The sequence below is a fragment of the Camponotus vicinus genome, unplaced genomic scaffold (genome assembly GCF_025532165.1).
Source record: "Camponotus vicinus isolate PSW18456_S1 unplaced genomic scaffold, iyCamVici1.0 SCAF_5, whole genome shotgun sequence".
Classification (NCBI taxonomy): Eukaryota; Metazoa; Arthropoda; class Insecta; order Hymenoptera; family Formicidae; genus Camponotus; species Camponotus vicinus.
In genome coordinates this window covers 1,725,316-1,747,345 of record NW_028141977.1, presented here as the reverse complement: position 1 = coordinate 1,747,345, position 22,030 = coordinate 1,725,316, and the positions used below count along the sequence as shown (strand labels likewise).

General features: G+C 31.0%; 2 protein-coding genes across 5 annotated transcripts in view; both read left to right on the top strand.

Moving 5' to 3' along the window:
* The window catches only part of Fkbp14 (peptidyl-prolyl cis-trans isomerase Fkb14), a 167,510-nt gene that overhangs the window by 113,109 nt on the left and 32,371 nt on the right, over nucleotides 1–22,030 (top strand). Inside the window, exon 4 of one of the 3 annotated variants that reach the window (XM_083101099.1) lies at nucleotides 14,918–14,972. The exons of the other annotated variants lie outside the window; for them this stretch is intronic. Within the exon in view, the coding sequence (XP_082957225.1) occupies nucleotides 14,918–14,972 (55 nt within the window). The remainder of the gene's footprint in view (nucleotides 1–14,917; nucleotides 14,973–22,030) is intronic. 3 annotated transcript variants of the gene reach the window in all.
* LOC145972460 (uncharacterized) lies at nucleotides 15,744–21,002 on the top strand. Of its 2 annotated transcripts, XM_083101100.1 has the most exons (5): nucleotides 15,744–18,150; nucleotides 18,454–18,669; nucleotides 18,942–19,102; nucleotides 19,781–19,986; nucleotides 20,702–21,002. In XM_083101100.1, the coding sequence occupies exons 2-5, from the start codon at nucleotides 18,612–18,614 to the stop codon at nucleotides 20,796–20,798; spliced, it is 522 nt and encodes a 173-aa protein (XP_082957226.1). In that variant the 5' UTR covers nucleotides 15,744–18,150; nucleotides 18,454–18,611; the 3' UTR covers nucleotides 20,799–21,002. The 2 variants fall into 2 exon arrangements, with proteins under 2 accessions (XP_082957226.1, XP_082957227.1); XM_083101101.1 differs by lacking the exon at nucleotides 15,744–18,150 and having other exon boundaries at nucleotides 18,369–18,669.

Sequence of the window (22,030 nt, the reverse complement as noted above, 5' to 3'; positions counted from 1 at the left end):
TCTCTTTTTTTTAAACTCTCCTCTTTTTTTCAAGGAACTTTATCGTATCTATGAAAGACTGCTTCCGATATTTTGCCGTACTTTATTTCATCACAAAAAAAATATGTACATTTATTAGAAATGGTCGTTCATTTTCTTCTATTTTTTATGTTAGATTATATTATTCGCATAAATTATCTATCTGTTTAATTACATTAAATATTGTACAAAATATAAATTTTGATTTAAATATTATAAATCATTTCTTATGAACAATTTTCGAATGTGATAAGCTTAGCGAAATATATTCAAAATAGATCAAGGTAGAGAAAGAGTTTTCTCTAGTGCAAAAGGTCAACGAATAATGTACCAGAATTTTTTCCTTGCAGCATTAAATAATTGAGAATGTTCCAATTTCTTTTATTCACGACCCCTAACACCTTTAGTCACGTCATTTACTACATTTCAGTCGACGCATAGTATTTTTTGTTGAATCTTTTATTCGGACATGTGACTCAATTTCGGTCCCGCAGGAGTCAACTTTAGGCGGTACGAGATGGCTTCCAAGACGATTGCCAAGGGGTGTCTGCCATCCTTGCGACAGAAACGAACGAATATAGCCCTTAATAATTGATATACGACGGCGACCAATGTCGCCAGTCAATCGTCGGGTCTTGGCTCGTCGAAGGAAAGATTTATGGAAGGGTACGAAAATATTTTATTAATTGCGATTTTGTGGGAATGTAAAAAAAAATACTATTGGACATGTGTCCATTAAACAAAGAATCGAAGAATGCAAGTATAATATTAATGTGTGCTAAGACGTACAATGATAAATTTTATCATAAAATGATAGATTAGGAAACATTTCGATAGATTGGTGAAAAATGACATAAAACAAGTAATAATAAATCCTTTACAATGGCAATAGGTATAATTCTTTATTAAAACATAAAAAGTCTACTGAATGAATAGACAATAAGATGGAACTATCCTGTTTTTTTATACAAGATTTAATTAGCGCCAACATCTCGCTCTTTGTTCTGCGAAATGAGTAGCGTGCGAACATCGGGACAAACCACAGGGAGACGGATGGAAAGGGCAGAAGGACACCGAGGTAATATGGTTGCCGGTAGTAAATGTTTTTTCCTTGCGGAAAAACTTGCCTAAAGGGGTAGTCTGATGTTTTTAGAAACCGCAAAACGAGAGTGGACCGGAGCGCGTTTTAGCAGGTCATATTTCTTCTCCGCGTGCACAAGGGCTCTTGATGAAAGTTGTATAAAACGTAAATTAGCCGGTCGATGACGAGCCCACGCCGTACTTTAATATATAATGCAGATGAGCAAGGACAGTCGTTTTCTTAACAAAGGCCTTTTTCTGCTTCTTTTTTTGCTGGATCGATGTATTATGAATTATTAAATGTGCGTCCAGAGCAAATTAGCTTCGTAAATTAATAATTTATAAATTTGATCACGAATTGATTTATTTATAAATTTTTGCAAATATAAATAAGCTAAAATAGCAAATATTATAATAAATAGAAAAAATTATTTATTGCGCAAAAGATATAAAATAAATTGTATTTTACACGACATGGCAGTAATTATATACTTATTATAGAGATTTTTAAGAAATTATTATTTCAATTTGCAAGGAAATATTAATTATTCGAAAATATTGAATGTATATTTTGTGTAAATATTTTATATTACGAAGTATCACGCACTGCAAAAAAATTAGAAATATTTTATTCCTTTTACTTACTTTTCATGTCTTTATGTTGTATGATTTTTAACTCTAAAATGACAAAATTAGAAATTTCTTGCTTTATAAATGACTGTTTTTGACATGTATTGTATATTGTTTAAGACTTGACAAGAGAGAGAGAGAGAGAGAGAGAGAGAGAGAAATTTTCCTGCTGCACCAGATGGCTCGACGCTGTTTTCCCACTCAGTTCAATTTCATATTCGATCTCGTGCATGTTTGCTTGTAATGATAAATTAAACTCTCACATACATAGTTTCTGAATATATGCACAAATTAATTGATATTTGAGTTAATTGAAATTTAACGTACAATATTACTTCAAAGCGCAACATTGATGGTTAGCAAAGTCTAAGTTTTTTTCTTTGACATGTGAAATTTTCAATGTATATGTATATAAATTATAACGTTTTTTATAAATTTCTTTTTGCGGCATTCTTTAATCTCATATATTGCGTACATCCTGAATAATATATACAAAGTTGATAATATATCCGAAAATGAAAAAAAATAGAGTGTAAAAACCAAAAAATTATTCTACTTAAACAAAATTATTTTAGAGCATTCTAAAATTTTATCGATAAATTTATAAAACTTTCTGATGAGCTAAGAAATGTTTAATGCACATTATTTTATTAGAACACACACATACATTCAAATGTTGTGTATGATTATGATTATTGAGATACATATTAATTTTTATGTACGTTTTATACGAAATGTTCTTTGCGAAAAGAACATTTTATATAAAGGGACATTTCCTGTGCTAATAATAACTAGTGGTTATACCATATATAAAAACAGTACAAATATAATATTGCCCCGCTTTGAATCTCAAAAAAAAAATGTTAAAAGTTTGTCGAGTTTCGGAACGCTCTGTGAAAGCTACCTCAGAGTCATAACATTTTTAATTACCGCAACTTGTTTTCCCGGAACATAACGTTTCTCCTGTTTTATGCAACATTCATTTGCCATCCATGATATACGGGCTTATATTTTTAGACGTCCAATATCGTTTGTCGCATAAACCGCAACAGCGACTTTGACTAATTACGCGCGTTCATTAACTAATGCACACTTGACGCCGTGACGTAAGTCAATTAATTAAGTTAACGGGAACGTAATAAACCGGCTGTGTTTTGGGGGATGTTTTCGATTAGAATACCTTGTATACCGCACGACAATCGAACGCACGATTAGCATAATGCACGGTACGCCCGCTTTTACATAGTGAAATTGCAATGCATTGCAAGGAATGAATAAACACAAAGTGTTGTATTTTAATAAAATTTATGTTGTTAATAAAATATTTTTTACATTTTTATAATTTTAATGTATAAATATATATATAATATCTGCGCGATATATTTAAAATAGCATATTATTTGATAAATAATAATCTGAATACTTCATTGAAAAATTTTTATCAACTGATTGTTAATAAAAAAATACAGTAACAATGTTTTTCTTAAGAAATGTGAAAAGATAAAAATTTCCGTTTCAGCAAAATTAATTATTTACAATTTTTATTTACTTCAATGTACTTTTTATTTACGCATTTGCTATAAAATATAATGCAAAAAAAACAAATTTTATATAGCATGCAAGTATTGCTCGCAAAATAAAAAGCTCGATAAGGTTTTATACATCTTTATATTTATATTCTCATATAAAGCCTATGAAAAAGAAAGAAGGAGACAAATTTCAAGCATGTTTCTTGTAACATGATTTTGAGATATTAAATTGTCGATAATGTTAAATTTAATTTCGCATAAAAACTATAAAAAATTATACAAATAAAATAATACATTTTTATTTATTTTTACAATTTTGCTAATTTTACACTTGTAATATTACACTCTTAAACATATCACTATTCCTCTTACAGCTTCTGGTTGTATGCCCGTTTATCCTACAATTTTGATATTAATAATTTCTCTGCGGACGCATGTCCTATTTCATAGAGTTAGTCCTCGAAGCTCTTAACCGCAACGTGAAAAAAGAAGAAAAAGAGAAAGTTACAGCGCACCTTGAGCGAAATTCCAGTAGGGGAGTCGATGTAAATCCTCCAACACGCTTAAGTGACTCGTGCAATTTTAAAACACTTTTCCCAGGTTGGGACAACGGAAATATGTCTTAATGCCTTCGCGGTGAGGCGCAGGGCTCCGAAGGCGTCTCACAAATCACTTGACCCTTCGCGTGGTCGCGCGTATATCGCGCCGGCGGAATCGCATAAATTTTAAGCGCCCCTAGGAAGAGGTGGCACATACGAGGAGAGATACGGAGGATGCCTCGGAAGGAACCAACTGAGATGCGCGCGTACGAGGGATACGGCATTCAATTAAGCCGCATTGTTCCTTATAAACCCAGCCGCAGTTTCCGCTATTCAACAAGTTGGCTACCGTATCTTGAAGCGACTGGGCATATTTCCGTCGTCTCGAGTCTCCCGACGCCGATTTACATCCTCTGCGATCGTCTCATCTCAGCTATGCTTGTCTAACGAAAGTTATGCAAATCCAGCTGGTTTGCTTCAACAAGGCAGTACACTGACTTGAAAAACAACTATCTTGTCTTTGACCTAATTTATCGTGCAGCGACACGTCTTATCGGGGAAAAATGCATTGATACTGCTAACATTGTTCAATAACTCCGAAAAAAGGATGATCTATCTTCATTAGCACGCAAAGCATTTAGATTGCATTTCTTTGCACAATGCTTATTAATCTGTGAAAAAATTAATCTCTTAGAAATACTAATGAACTGTCTATGCTTATTATCTGGAATATATTTTAATCAACACACACAAATTATTTTTCAGAAAAATATTAAAAAATTGATTGAGGATCCATTCCTATTTGTGAAAATTATATCACTTTATATAAAAATTATCAATCATAAAATGCATCAATAATCTTTTAAATCAAAATTTAAAAAAATTATTTAATATTTAAATGTCATATAAATAATTGTTATTTCTTTGAGATGAATTAATTTAAAATCTGACTACTAGTCTAATTATAATTGCTGTCTCTTTTTCGAGGACTAACTCTAGGATGTACGAAAATGTTCCCAGAATAAACGGAAGATAACTACCATAGTGTACGCGTGAGAATAATTAGGATTTATTGTGGCTCTCTCGGAAGCACTAATAATACTCGAGCAATAATACTTAACAATAGCATGCGAAATTACACCGCAAAATTTACAGTAGACACATAAAGAAACATGGAGGTGCGAAAGGCGGTATTCCTGCAACGCGAAGATATAGATGCTCGAGATCCTTGATATGCAGCACGTGAACCAGACCCGAGGTACAACGTGACCTCATCACCCTGCAGCTTCCTCCACCTCGCCCAAGAAGCTTTTTCAGTCACAGGGCTGATTACGTGAGAGATACGGACATTCCTCTCCGCACTCTAAAAACAATCCATTTCCTTTCCGAATACAACACCATGTGTCTATTAAGTCCCTCGAGGATCTATAATTGTAATTCGCCTCACATATGTTATATTCTACGTGTGTCGACTAGTTTGTCTGCAAATAAAGGGAAAAGGATATTTCTTAATAATTATATATCGAAAAAGATTAATTGCATAAGGATAAATCAATAATTAATGATCTTTATACGATATTATTTTGAGGAGATAAAAAACATAATAACATGTTCAATAGCTTGAAAAACGTGTTCATGTAATTACAGCTCTATCAAGCGGATAATATTTTTAAATGCTTATTATATTCTAATCAAACATCTCTCATCAAGAATGATTTAAACATTAATTTAAATTAATATAATATCACGCGGAAAAATTATATACATGTTGATAATTAGTTATAATTATATTTGTTACAATTATAGAATGTTTATACATTTAATATATATAGAAAATTTTAATTTAATATGTAAAAAAAATAACATTAATATTTTATATGTAAATAGATTTTCTCCACAATTTCGTTCTTTTAGTCAACCTTGTGGTTAATAAATTATGCTCTGCTTTAATTTTAGTCTTTAAAAATTTTAATCTTAAAAATGAATTTAATTAGATTAGATTTTAAATTAAAATAAATTCTTATATTACAATTATAATTAGAGACTATCAATTTCACAAATGTTCCACTTATATTCTTTGCCGATCAATTAGCGTCCCTTTATAGTGTTTATAATTATCTGGAATTGAAGAAAATAGACTTACCCCTGTCTGCAAAAGAAATTGAGTAATGCAATTATTAATTCCATCGGGCGCGTTCTATAAGGATTCTCTCGAAATGAAAGAAGCTCCACGATTTGGTTTTACAATCAGCACGAAACGAGAGGATAATTCCTCCGGTTTGATCAAGTCGTCTGCCCTATACCGTTTCTCAGGAGGATCCGTCCACTTACTTCTCTAGTTAAATCGTGGTCGCGCGAGGAGTTCTTCGATAATCGATTACGACGAGTCGGCGATGGAATAACCATCGAGCCGATTAAGCGACCTGCCCGTACATCAGTTCTCTTCTTCGACGTTTGGAATGCGCGTTGAGTGAAATAGTTATGGGAACGAAGAGAATCAGTTTTCATCCCCCTTGGGACCAGCTTTTGTCGGATTGCGAAAGCTCACGGATTGTAAAGAGTCGGTCCAAGTTGTAAGAGCACGTCTGTTTATATAAAGTATATACGTCGGCTCTACACGACGCGATTAAACTTTAAGACTCTCGCGGTCGGTCCAACTGAAAAACTCTTCCGATTTCATGAAGGGAGCACATTGTGCTTCCAAAGTAATTCGAAACGCATTGTGACGTCGCATACATACATTCAGACATGACAATGAGAAATACAAAGATCGAGTAGAGGGAAAAGCAATGTAGTTACCATGAAGCTCACACTTTGATTCAAAAGTAATGCTAATTATTAATTTAATTTTTCTTATTAATTTAACTTTTTTTGTCTGCGTTCTTTTATTGCATTCAGTTGAAATTAGTATTATATTCTTAGTATGATGGTACTTACTGATAACTAGAGAACAAATTTTAATTAGTTTTTACAATATCAAAGTAATTGCATGGAATGAAATAACACGTAATTAAAAATCGCGAAATTTAATTAAATTAGAAAAAATTAAAATTCTTTTTAAACACATCCTTTATTATTCATATATATGAAAATTTCAATTATATTTTATTCTCTTTTTTCTCATCATAAAAGGACAATTGCCTTGTCTAAGTTAAAGGCAATTTAATCACAAGCAATAACTTAGTTTTTTCAATTAAGATAGATCGATTCTCCAACCACCTCGCCCCGTCTGCGAGGTACATATATGTACGCTCTGCAAGAGACGTATACGGGCGCGTTATGAAAAAACTTGGAATATTCTTCATCTCGCCGAGCTTCCGCTGCAATTTTTCACGCTCGCGATATCGAAGTGAGGAACAATGAGCGGACAAGTGGGAATTAGGAGAAAGATTCGGGATGCAAGGGCAGCAGGAAGCGGAGAGTAGGGGGTGGATATAGATCGATGCGACGATAGGGGCAAGGGCTCGACGTCAGGATAACGCCAGTTCAAGCTTATAGAAGGAAAAATAGCTCGGACCCGCTGAGTTTGCTCCCACGGGATATCACCCTTTCCACCTAGCCTATAACGCAATTTTCTGCAACTCATCGATCCTTTGGTGTCTTGTCTAAGTATGTCTAATACATGTCGATGATATATGCGAAACTTGCGGAAAGATTTATTAATCCCCGGTGCGATGAAGTAACAACGCACAGCGACGGCTAAAATGAAGAATTATTCTCTCGGTATTGTCAATGTACGACGCAGAAAACATCTAAAACTAAAATAGCCTTACATTTATAAAGAGAAAATACAGTCGCATCAGTTGTTACATAAGTCTCTTGAAAAATCTTTGACTATTTTGAATAAATAATTTCTGAATAATAATATCGATTCTAGAATTCTTCGCAATTTTATAATAAATTTGGCTTTTTTATCCCCAAAATGCATTATTTCTCAATTGCAATGAAAAAATATTTTATCTATTTAAATGTTTATACTTTAAAAATTATATTTATTTCAAATGATGTGTATATTTTATTATATATATTATTTTAATATTATATTTATTACTTATATTAATATATCACTTCTTTATTTTTTTGATACGCATTTATTAATAATCAAATAATTAGATAATAAATGAAATAGAGTGAAAAAAAGTCCATTCCATTTAGATGAGTTTTTATATTATATTACGACATTTAATACATAGTTAATTTTATTTAATCATATTTTTGAAGTTTTGATATTTCCACCACCTTATAATTCGACCGAAACTCACCCACGGAGCTTACCGCGGAGTAGGCATCTCCAGGTGACTTCAGAACTCGCACGAAATAATTAACGAGCCTTGCAAAGAGGCAGCCCGACCCTTCTCTTTAAGCTGCTCTCGAAATTTAAGCCCGGCACAGCGAACACTTCAAATATTTACCCTCAACGATTTTCGACAGTTTCGTGCGAGCCGTCTGGCGAAGTGGAAACGTAAACGACAAACTGATTCCGTGGCTGTCTGCAAATGCAATTTAAATGTTGCTCGAAAATTCTGAAGAGTTTTTATTCGGATTACGTGTAATGTTATGCAGAACGTGATACTCGTATCGTTTAATTTAGCTTCTACATGTAGGTTATTTTTAGTATGTGTTATCGTATATCCGCTATGAAACGATAGCAGCTTGCTGGATTGGTAATATAATACAGACCATGACATGAAATTTTTGATAAAACAGGATCGGATCGCCATTATATTAAAGATAAAAGCATCCGAAATATTTTGAATTGAATAATAAAGCGCACGAATTTAAAAAGGTTTTATTCCGACATGAGAGGAGAGCATTAGCGTCAGAGAATTTATTTATTACTTCTCCAGAATTTCATCATACAAAGCGACAAAATTATTTTTTTAAAAAAACTTCTTTCAAGAATTAACGTGTGACGTAGAATATTATTCATCGATATAAGATTGTATACCGTTGTATATACATCTTTTGTAGATCATGAGATAGTTGTAAAGCTGACATAATTTTCCCGAATGGAAATTTCGCGTAATTCCATTTTTGAGGTAATTTTATATTAGCAAAACAAATATAGAACCTCATGGTAAATTAAACGGAACGTATATGTACACAGAAAGAACATAGTCTCTCCTTTTCAGTCGGAGATAATGGGGGAATAGCTGACGTGGTCCAAGCAAAACGTGAATATCTCATTGTCTTTCTACCATGAATTTGCGCTATTTAATCTATAAATATTAACCAACGTATTGCATTCTGTCTTACAACTACTTTTCAATATTTTCTTTTATTCTCATGTATTATAGTTTGTCGCTAAATTTCACATTTAGAGAAATCCAGTTTTAAAATGCGCACGTGAAATAGTTTTTTGCACAGAAACGCGCGGAACAACTCGTTTTACGAACCTTTGTGTCTTCCTTTCTTGTCATATACTGCAACTGTCCGTATGATTCTATGAAGAGCGAGAAATGTGTTGAGTTTATGTGCTATTTTAATGTAAACTTCAAAAGATTATTTATGCGAGAAAAAGAATTTTTATTTTTAAACAACGAAACAAAAGTGATCGATTAAATTTACATGTCGATATAAATTTTGTTATATCACTGATTTATAAAGGAAGGAAAGCATTTTTTAAGTTGGCCGAAATAAGAGAAGATTTTGAGAATTTTATATATTTTTTTATATAAATATTATATAAATTTACGTGTTTTATTTTAGAAAAAAATATAGAAATTTGATTCAATTTAATATCGCTTCTTCTTTTCTGTCGATAATAGTAATATTCAAAACAAAAATATCTTAGGATTATTATCGGAAATTGATGGAGTTATTACAATGTCATTCGTAGCGTAATGAAATGTCTTTATAGAATAATTGCTCGTGAAATAGACACGTCAAACTTCCCTCGTATTACTCTAGGGGCTTCGCACCTTCACGTGTCTTGTAATTTACGTTAGATCCACCTTCGTTTCTCCACCTTCGTCGTTCTCGCACGTGCGAGAAGCACACTTGTCGATGTCTACCTGCAAACTTGACGATGTCGCGCACCTGTCATGTCGCCATGTTTACACACGGCCGCTTATTCGGAAATGCCGGAAGTCAGTCGGTTTACAGCCGGCAAACACGACCATCTCGTCTTCATCCGTTATCTCACCAACATGAGGACTTTCCTTCACGATCCGGATGTGTCAGCGACGACGACCCATCCACTCTCGAAGATCGAGCCGTAACTCTCGCGATGCTATCTGCGAGGAAACTTTGAGCTTCCGGTGAGATCGGAATTCCTGATGAATCGGGAAAGACGAAAGTGGAGATGGTGAATCGAGCGAACTTGTTATCGCGTCCGACTGTCGCTCGACGACGCTATTTAATTAAAAAATGTAACGCCTTGGGAATTGGTGAGCGAAAATTGGTGCCTCTCTTTGGTTGCGTGTCGTCTTGCCATCTGAACTTTCTGAGAAAGAAAGAATGTGAGAAAACTTTCTTTCTTTGCTTGATAAAGGTGGAAAATACCCTGAGAAATTAATGTAACAATTTAACTCTGCAAATTATTAAGCATTAAAATAGATTCTTCATTATTATTATAATTATTTTATTAATTAAGTGTTGTATTATATTACCTTGTATATTTACCTTTTACAATATATTGTAGCCTTCTAGGAAATTTACCTCGTAAATTTACCTAGGAAATTTTGCTCTTTTAGGAAGTGTTCTAAGATAATACTTACTTTCAAGAGAGAAAGTATGATTTATTAGTAAGAGAGAAAGAGAGAAAGTATATTTATTTGTAACACAATCTTCATACAGATCTTTCTAAATGACTAATTAAGTATACAGCTGCTTTTCTGACGAAGGCTGTCATGTAGCCTTGGATTTTTTATGATATCGAATTTTTATGATGAAGAGATACCGTTAGATACTTCATAGCTGACATCCGCATTCCGTTATATACTTTCACATTTCTTATTCAGGTCCCGGATTCGGTGATGCCATACGCAAAGTAAAATTAAGGTCGGACGAAGTATGGAGGAAATTAGTCACTCTGCTTTCTTCAATCCTAATTTCTCTTCTTTATATATGTTGTATATATTTTTTTTATATTAATCATTCGAGAAATATTATATACAATATATATAAAAGAAAGGGAAAAGAAGAGAAAGAGAGAGCTGCTATTGTGATAATCATTAGAAAATAATTGTGATAATTTATTAATACATATTAGCAATAATCCGCTCCCTCTCCCTCTCCCTCTCCCTCTCTTTCTCTTATTAAACGCCCTTAAATATATATCAAGATTTTTACTAAAATATTACAGAAAATAAACACAGAAAAAAAGGACATTCTTGTTTTGAAAATATTTTTAGTTTTAACATGGAAATCTTGAAATGAGATTATATTGCGTTAATTAAAGAAAAATATAATTGCTTGAATAATTGCTTACTTGAATGAATCCATTTTATATAGTTCAATCAAGAAAAATATATTCTTATGATTTAAGATTTAATTTTCTTGAATAGAAAGGAAACAATGTTAGGTAGAAAATAACATTTTTAAATCAGATTATAATTTTCTTAAAGTAGAATTAAATAATTATATATTCTTGAGATGACAATTACTATATTGAAGTAAGATTATAATATTGTTGAAATTTAAAATTATTAAATTCTCCTAAGAAGATTATAAATTGTTGCGTATATATGAAACAATGAATGCGTTAATTTAAGTATATAAGTTTTGATTTGACACTTATTTTTTTTCTGTGCACACATGTATTTATTTTCGATATCATAAAAATCGAAATTTTCGAAAAATTCTCACGTCTTTTCGATGTATATCCGGCAATAAAATTTCCCTGCATTTGCTTTCGGCATAAAAATCGCCGCAGATCCCGTCGCGGCATCGTTTCATCCGGTTGGCGTAACGGTGGCTATCTTGATTCGTATTCCAGACCGAAATTCGTACAGTCTCGACAGATCTATTGCCGCTCGCACTCGACTACGCCGCATCTCGGTGGGCGAGCGCGTCGGTCCGGACTGCATATTATATTATCTGGGTCCGATTCGCTTACTATAGTATACGACGGTACGTGAACCACCCACGCGCGGCTCCATATATCTCGCCTAAGCTGCAGCGAATGCATCGGAGGCGAAGCGCCAGCCACCGCCGGCGTCGCCGGCTCTGCAACGATGTAGTTGGCCGGAGGAGAAATGCCGTTGCCGATAAAAAGAATTGCCCCGGATTAATCTGGATTACTGGCCGTAATTCTTTGCGCCGGCGTCCACGGTCGCTGTATTATTGCGAGAACGCGTCCGTCTGATGGATGCTGCGAAATTGCCGCGAGGGCTCCCTCGATGGTCCATTCCATCCATCAATTTTTATGCGAAAGAAATAAAGACGCTTCTTGCTCGGATTTACATCGCTTTGTGAAGAAGCCTTGTGAATTTAGAAATATTTATTTATTTTTAAAAAAAATTGAGTATCACCTCTTGTGTAGTGATCTTCTTGATCTTCTTGATCTTCTTGAAGATGAATAAACTGTCGATATCTTCACTTGCAACACACAAAAAAAATACTATTATATTTTTTCTCTGGGAAAACTTTAGGAGACGCCATCCATCAGTTTTAATATTCGCTAAAGTCAAGTTTTTAGCATAATTGACACAATAAAAAGTAAAACTCGAAAACACGTTTGATGTCTTTGAAGGATTATGTACTTTTATGTTTCACGAGAGGTTTAAAGTCGATCGTGGACGAGGTATTATCTTCTCGTGATGGGCATAATGTATACGTTTCATCGCGTCTTCTTTTTTCTCTTCTCGGCCGGATATCACGATCGAATGCGAGGAAGCGGGAAGAAGAAGAGCGGAGCCGCGAGACGTCCAGAATCATGTCGTGAGACGGGTTAAATTGACGGGGTAACAGGCGATCGTGTCTGAAAGCTTAAAGTCTGCCACGAAAGTGATTATAGGTCGGTTATATTCCGATCTCCCTACCTTCATTAATAACTCGATCGAAGTTTAGAGAGCAAGATAAAAGGTCGCGCTAACGAAGCCGTAATCCTTAACGAGTATCAAGCCAGCTAATTTAGCAAACGGATTTAGATACGCGAAATCGGAAGGTTATATTTTACTTGAAACTAATTTTATTATTAATATAGAGTTTATCATTATTTCGTAAAATGAAATAATCCAGAAAGAGAGAAAAAAAGGGGATGCAAATGAGAGAAAGAAATAAAATTATATAAAAATTATAGAAATTTAAAATTATTGTGTGTAAAGAAAGAATTATTTTTTATTAATTATAATAAAAAAGTGGCTTGAGAAGTATTATATAATATGATTTAAAAGAGAAAAATTTCTTTTTATAAACATAAAGCAACAAAAGTGAAGAGTATCAAGGTTTTCTGAATATTTTTATTTATTATATACGTGCAAATAATTATCTTCTCTGAGAAGATCCTGGATGATTATTTTTCCATGCAATTTGCTCTTGCATTTCTCTATCGCAAGTAGAGAAACACAGTATTAAATGGTTTCTAACATTATATTTTAATTAAACTATTGACCATACACATCTTTTTAATCGTAAAAGAAGTCACATCATTTTTTTTAATAACTTGTGTTTCTTTCTTTCGTCCTTTTTCTCTTTTGTTCTCTCCAAAATATTGTAAAGTTTGAAATTCCCTCAACTCTATTTAACTTGTGTAATACAAATCTGTATAATTGAAACGCTTGAAATCATATATGAAATTATATATAATAAAATAAATAACTAAATAATAAAGTAAGGAAAATTAATATTTCAATTCTTACTATTTTATATAAAAATCACATAGTGCTTTATAAATAATTTTTTAAACAATTTTGACAATAAAAATCACAATTTTCACTAATAATTAAAAGAAATTAAATTATATCGAGCATGAAATAAATTATGAATAGAGCAATCAAAATATTTTTATTTAAAAAAAAAATAAATAATATCTCTCTAACTTCCTACCTTCCTCCGTTTTGCTTTAAAATCGCCTACGTTTTTCACATGGCAGAAAACCGAGAATATGTAACTAAAAATATGCAGTATAAAACATAAATATCTTGTGCATTTTACGTTATCGGCCATTTGCATCTGTTTCACTATATTCTCTATTCTCCTACACGTTAATGCGCGGTACAAGCGCAGTTTGAAATAGCACATCTCTGCAAGCCGTTCATTGTCTCCGAGAAATCCTCGTCATCGATACGCTTCGCTGAGAAATGTGTCCTCACGTGTGCGGCATTAAGCGTGCCGTTGATATCAACAACGTGATATATTCATATCATCCACCTTTCCTCGCATGTTACATCATGCGTGCGGCAGACACGCGCGATTTAATATGTGATTTAATGGGCGCCAAACTCGTAACAAGTTTGATCGTTTCTCTACGGTTATTGCGCTCATAATATCCATATTAGGCGAATATTACGATGTCAATGGCGTATGAAACGATGGGTATAAACCGCAGTCTTTGCCGCCTTTTGTTGCGATCTGTAAAAAAAAATCGAACGATTAATATTTCCAAGAGAAGCACAATGAATAATGATACACGTCAGCATTATACGTTCGCAAATATTCGGTGGAACATAACGCAATTGTAGTGTACATATCAAGAATAAATTGCCACTGTCAACATATTTATACAGGACACGATTAATTCGTGCATTGCAACTCATGACGTATTTGTAATCGGCGCGTTTGCTAGTTTTTGCAATTTATATATACATTTGTATAAGATACACATATTTGAAATTGCGAAATTATTGCTTTCGACTACCTCATTTTCACGTTTTTAAAATGTTATCTTTAAAAATTTCATTAAATATTTCATCTTTTTCCGTGTGATACGATATTGCATATTTTATTATACTTTACTGTAAATTGTAATGTTTTGAAACTTTATTTTTAAATTATATTCAAGAAAAAATACGTAATAAAATTTTCTTGTTAATACAATAATTATAATACATTTATGATTTTTTAAATAAAATCCGCAATTTTTTGATGCACGTTTTATAAAAAAGTTTTATATATATAATACGATATGTTTTAAAAAATGCATATTAATTAAATAATTTCCATTGTTTTTACTTGCAGGTAAGCACGTTCGCAGTTTCGACCAGTTTGAGCCAAAACTTTGTTGTGCGAATATGTGAGTATGTTGAACATTTCAATTCTATATACTTAGCGAACTAGAAGAACTAGTGAAATTAGCCGGTATTAATATCAATGTGATATTTTGCATTATTGTAACGCATTTACATGCCCGGTTACTTTGTGGTATGAATGTATAATGTTCATATCATTATCACACATACAGTTTTGTTAGAGATTCGTACGATTTAATCATGCTGCAACGTATTTAACGCACAGTTTATACACATGCATTTATTACTTATTTATATAAAATATTGTGCATTTTTTACATTTTCTTGCTGAAAATATATTTTTTTTTGTATTTTTAAACATGATTTGTTATTTCAAAATATAGTTCTAGTCTCTTCAATGTTAAGGCTTATGATTTATATTAATCATAGCTTTATTTATAGCTTTAATTAACTGTAATTATATCTTTTCTACAGTGTAAATATTTCTATATTTCCTCTTTAATATACATAAAAAAACGCTCATATAAAATATAATTTTTTTTTAGTTTTGTCAAGTTTTCAATTTAAAAACTTTAAATATTTTTTAATGATATTTTATATATCCTATATATTTTATATCAAATTCCTAGATTAACATTCTCATGTGTGACCACCGAGTATCATCAAAGGCTTACTGTATAGAAATGTAGGCGATATATTTGGTGCTCGTTGACATTTGTATAGACGATGTAATACTTCATCCCAACTATGCGTAGATGCGAGATGAAATGGTGCAAGACATATATATGTATCGATCGATTGAAGGTATACCTATATTAGACGATAAACTTCCGTAATAGCATCCGCGCATATGGCGTTAACTCGAACTTGTTACGTCTGTGTATCACACACCATAGTCGCATCGAAATCTGCAATAGTCAGATACGGAAATAACCCTTCAAATTGGAAGCCTTCGAATTGAAGCTCAGATTCATATGTCTTCTTTGATAACGAATATAACGAATATTTAGTTAATATTGATTCTTAGAAAAGTATAATATTTTTTGACGGGTTTTTTTCATATTGTGTGTCTTGAAATATTTTTACATAATTTTACATTTGTTTGAAAATATTTTCTCTATTTCAAGATATTTTTGAAAAACAAAATTACCTTCGGCTAATGACTTTTAACTTGTTACTATAATAATCCTTTTAATTTCAATGCAATTTGAAAATCATATATTTTAATAACTTGTTCCATTCAAAGAACATTTTATCATCTTTAAAACAGCGGTTTAATTAATATAATTATTTCCAATTATTTTGAGACAGCTATTAATTGAGAGATAAAGAATAACGAATAAAAGATAAAGCAAAAAGGACAGTTACTGAATATAATTTTACGTTAACGGTAAAAAGGGCGTTTATAGTCACATACAAAAGCCGCGATTGCGAATTACAAACTCGACGATGACATCGCCTTCGGCGAAGTTTTCGAGAGCGGCAAGAGATGTAAATGGGATTATTATAGGGTGAAGAAAAGCCACGAGAAGAGCGAAGATCGAGGAACCGTGTATAAAAGCTTTCTGTCATAAATTCACGGCATATTATCGCACGCAGTTTCGACGGCTGTCAGTTACGAGAGCTCGTATCTGCAATGTTTAGATTCCGAACATGTGGCCTTGTTATCACGATAGTATCGACAATCCAACCGAGTATGATCGAACTGTCAAAATTGTGATGATTTCTATCTCTGTCTGATAAAAAGGTAGCCATAAACAATTTTTGTTTTTCAAAAATAGCTGATATTAAAAAGGAATCTATTTTCCAGCAGCTTAAGCAAATTTGTTAATATAATTTTTTGAATCCATCTTTTAACGGAAGCATATGAAACTACATAATAATTTATTATTACTTAAAATGAGAACACTGGGTAATAAAATTAAAACTAATAAAGTGGATTATTCCATCTAAATATTTAACAATATTAGAGATTAGTCTATAGCGAAATATAGTTTTTCTATAGATTAAATTGAAAATTGTACCTCGATACAGACAGACGGAACTAATCTCATTTAAACTCATCAGAATCGCGGGTACCAGCAGAAACAAAATCAAATTGCCTATTCAACCGTATCGAGTTGTTCCATGCTCGGTCGAACGAATTATTCTATAGAATAAAACGCCCCAAGTCCCGCTTACATCAGTGTAGCGTTTTAGTTTCGCATTTCGTAGCAAGATAGACGACTGGATGGCGGAAGTAGCTCGTTACGCTCAGCTGATTCCTTAGGTCGGCCTTCAGTCTCAAAGGAGAATCAACTGATCTTCATCATCCTGCTAGTAGATGAGTTCGGCCAACGATTAATCTCGCGATGAGAAAACTCTTTTCTCAAAGGATACGCGAACGAGAAGAATGGATCGAGGAGTCGCTCCGAGGTTTTAAGGGATGTGGGGTAGAAGTTGCGGGAAAGAAGTTGCGAAAATGGATGCATGGTGACGAAAGGAAGTCTGGGAAGGAGCCAACGAGCCGTGGAGAGGTTCGCAAATTGTTTTATGAACGCGTCGACAAGTCTGGATTACTGCCCTCAGGCTCGCGCCATTGCAACAATGTCAGGTATTGGACGCTGATAGGAATAAATTGGAAGAAAATGTTATTATATGCTCGCAACCGGACTTTCGCGATCGCATGGGCTGCCGATAACTTTGCTTGTTTGCGGTGATTGGAGTCAATCCCAATGTCATCGCGTCAGGAAATTATAGTATAGACTTGATAACGTGCATTTATGGGAAGGTTTGTTATGATGCTATTTTGATTTCACGAAATATTACATGTAATCTCAATTTTTTGCATTTAAAACATTTTTGCCTGACAAATGTTTCACATTTGCTACGATGTATAATTAATTAGTTTGATGTGAATCTTTTTACTCCCGACTGCTGCCAACCTACGGTTGGCAAAAGACGGAGGGAGTATGCGTTTCACCGAGCTCGGATTCTCACGGCTTTTCTCGACAACAATAACATAGTTCGGTGTCATCTTTTGCACATCAGTTTTTTAATAACCAAGAATGATTTAGAAAATATAATTATTATTCTTTATTCTATTAATAAAAAGCGGAAAAACAATATTATTTCGTCTATACGTTCTCTCATTGGCTGCGAGCGAAACTAAGAAGCAAAAAAAAAGTTTTTTCAAAAAAAAATACTCCCGACTGCTGCCAACAATAATTACAAAATAAAAAAGTAATTAATAAATTAAATAATAAAAAATATCGTTTAAATATATATATATTAATATATATATACATATATATGTATATACATAAATATATTATGATTTTTTGATTATTTATTTTATTTACCTATTTGAATAAATGCTTAAATTCTATAAAATTGCGGTTTATTGACTCTATAAAAATAAGTCTTTCCTGCCTTGTCCAATCCAATAAAATAAATTTTGATTAACATCAGTCTGAAAATATTTAAGACCTTGTATATCTGTCTCTCGTTCAAATCTTAAAGTCTCAAGGTCTTAAATATTTTCAGCGACTGATGTTGTCAGAAGAATAAATGTAAATAAATCATCAGAACAGTATCAAAGTTAGCAGTATCGAGAGATTAACCATACAGTGACAACGTGGAGAGTTAAATTCATAAGACGTATTAATCCGCTATTATAACAAAAGCTTACATATTTCCCCCCCATGGAAGACAAAGAGATCGCACCAAGTTCGCCATCATGTTGGTGTTGTTTTGAAATAGGTACGCAGTTTTATTTTTATGAAATAATCGGAGTTTAATAAATTTTCTTTATAAAGATAATTGCGGATTATAAATTTTTTTAATCAGCGTTATGTATTTTGTATTATAAACTTTTTTATGCGTTACACACACACACACACACACACACACACAAACACACACAAAAATATGTATCTATATAATTTATTTACTAAAAAGATTGGATATATATTATATCAATTCAACATTATTATTTAAAAAATGTATTATGTATATAAATTTATTTATGATAGGTGAGAGGAGGAAAGAAGATGTCTTATGCCTATGTAAGTGTGGAGATAAATTCCTACATATTTATTGTCTGAAGCAAAGAGTAAATATTTTAAACATACTTTATTGCCCACTTTGTGAGGCTCGCTATCCATTCGAAAGACGGCCCAAATCATTTTTAAAGGTAACGTCACAATACATCTTATAACCGTTAAAAAATTGTAGAGAATAGCGAGCAAGTTTTTAGAAAAATAAAAAAAAATGTATTTTAATATATATATATATATATATATATATATATATATATATATATATATATAGATTTTATAAATTGAAAAAGATGTTTTCACAAAATAATAAGCAGATATTAAATTTAAGTCAAACGCTGAAATCGTTAAAGTCAAAATTCATATATAAATATATGCCACAATAATAAAGCGTGGTAACAGAACTTATATTATATAATTTATATGTACGATCAGTTTATAATTTTTTGATATTTTTAAATGAAGATTTTAAACTTTTTGGCATATTTTGAAGGACAGATTGCCTATAATAATTATAAAGTGTGAAGAAATATTTGATGATAAAGTCAAAAGAATTTAAAACTTAAACGGAATGATTTATAGATATAATCATAACAATTCAATAAATAAATTACAGTGTAAAATAAATAAGAGTATATCAAAAAACAAATAAAATGATAAAATAATTTTTATGATGTTTTATAATTTCTATGTTTGATGATTTTAATTATAATAATATTAAAATAATTTATTTAAAGAATTATTATTTTTTCATTAAATGTGTTCATATGATACCAATATAATAATATTACAAAGATGGGAATAAATTGTTTCAGATGTTTCTAACAGTTTCCGACCCTCTTTGTATGATACTAATTTGGATAGCTATAAACTACATGATTGGACTAATAATTTATTCAGTGCTATTAGAAAATTTCCTGTATCTATTAGATGTCCAGTTTCCTTTTATCGTAAAAATCATCGCCCCAGGCATATTTTTTATTTATATGACAGTGCCTAAAATACTTGACTGGAGTAAAGGGTAAGAGTACATTCGATTAATTAATTAATCTAACTTTTTTGCATTCGGAGATTTTCAACTATTAAAAGTATATTCACAAAGAACTGAAGTTGAAAAAATAAAGAATTGAAATTAATAAATCTAATTTTAACAGTAAATTATCTGATAAATTTCGGAATTAATTTTTTTTCTTAAAAAGAAGTAATTAAAAAAACGATTAAAGCCAATAATTACATCCGAATTGTAAATGATTAAGAAAATTCCTTTCAAAATAAACTTCACGAATAATAATCACATTTCTCTCTCTTAACTGATTTAAAATTTGCTTTTATATAAAAGTAAACTTAAAATTATTAAAAGGAACATATGATTATTATATTATGTATTATTTGAAATCATTATTATTAATTAATAATAATAAATATAAGAATTGATCATAAAGATATACAATAAAGATATAAATTAATAAACACAAATAACTTAATTTGGTACTTTTACTAAAACAAATTTATATCAAATCTAAATTAAAAAAGAATCTTTTTAGACTAAAGATGATTGAGATACTTTGTATGCCATGATACAACAATTTTATTCATTAAACGGAAACTATTCTAATTTAAACCATGATTGTAAAAATACTAAAATATCTTAATAAAAATATAAAACAGCATATATTATATAATAAATATAATATAGAGATATAAATTGCTTTTTTTTACTTTTTATCTATTTACAGAATATATGAACATTATCATCAATGGTACAAAAGCACTTATGAATGGAAATTGATAAGACCATCTACTGTTAAAAATATTGAAGAGATTAAAATTTAATTTTCTAGTATATTTATAAGTTATAATGCGATTATTATAATATTTAAGAAAGTAAGACGAGCGAAAATTTCATTATTCTGCATGTTTGTAAGCTGTAATGCTATTATTTAAAGGAGATATAGAAAAAAAACATAAAAAAAGATAAAAAAACCGCTTTTATAAGATATTTTACATTTCTGACGATACATTAAGAAGCTTATATTATGAAAAATACGTGTAACACATATAAATTTAATTGACAAAATTTCATCTTATTCATGGATAAATAGATTATATCACAATTAATAAAAATTATAAAGATAATAATATAGCTCATAAATAATGTATATAATTATATATATTACAAAGATATAATGTTATATAATATTATATTATAAAATATATTATATAATATATTAAATAATATTACATTATATATATTATATTAATATGTTAATATGTAAAGATATTAATATGTTAATATGTAAAGATATTAATATGTTAATATGTAAAGATATTAATATGTTAATATGTAAAGATATAATAACATATAATATTATGTGTAATATAAATTATAAAGTTATTAATATTAATAAGGGAAAATTGTGCTAATTTTATATTCTTTTATATTCTTTGAAATATTAATGCAAATTATCTCATAAAAAAATGATTTATAAAATTTCTTTTATAATGGGCACAAAAAGAAATCTTTTATATAAACCTTTTATATAAATTTTATAAATATAGATTTTGCGCATCTACATATTATTATTCCTTTTATTAATTAAATTTATACTAATAAAATATTGAAAAACGTTTTTTATATTAATATGTATAATGTATTGATAATGTAATGTTTTCTTAATGTAATTACGATAAATATAACATTGTAAAAAAATAAATCGCTCATTCTTTTATTTTTACTCCCGACTGCTGCCAACCTACGGCTGGCAAAAGACGGAGGGAGTATGCATTTCACCGAGCTCGGATCGGTTCTCACGGCTTTTCTCGATAACAATAACATAGTTCGGTGTCATCTTTTGCACATCAGTTTTTTATTAACCAAGGATGGTTTAGAACTTATAATTATTATTCTTTATTCTATTAATAAAAAGCGGAAAAACAATATTATTTCGTCTATACGTTCTCTCATTGGCTGCGAGCGAAACTAAGAAACAAAAAAAAGTTTTTTCAAAAAAAAAATACTCCCGACTGCTGCCAACAATAATTATAAAATAAAAAAGTAATTAATA

Bases quoted from the DNA above. Each gene is read 5' to 3' on its own strand.
- LOC145972460 (XM_083101100.1), top strand. From the start codon at position 18,612: ATGGAAGACAAAGAGATCGCACCAAGTTCGCCATCATGTTGGTGTTGT. The intron at 19,103-19,780 runs GTAACGTCACAA...AAATTGTTTCAG, and splicing joins GGCCCAAATCATTTTTAAAG to ATGTTTCTAACAGTTTCCGA. The intron at 19,987-20,701 runs GTAAGAGTACAT...ATCTATTTACAG, and splicing joins ATACTTGACTGGAGTAAAGG to AATATATGAACATTATCATC.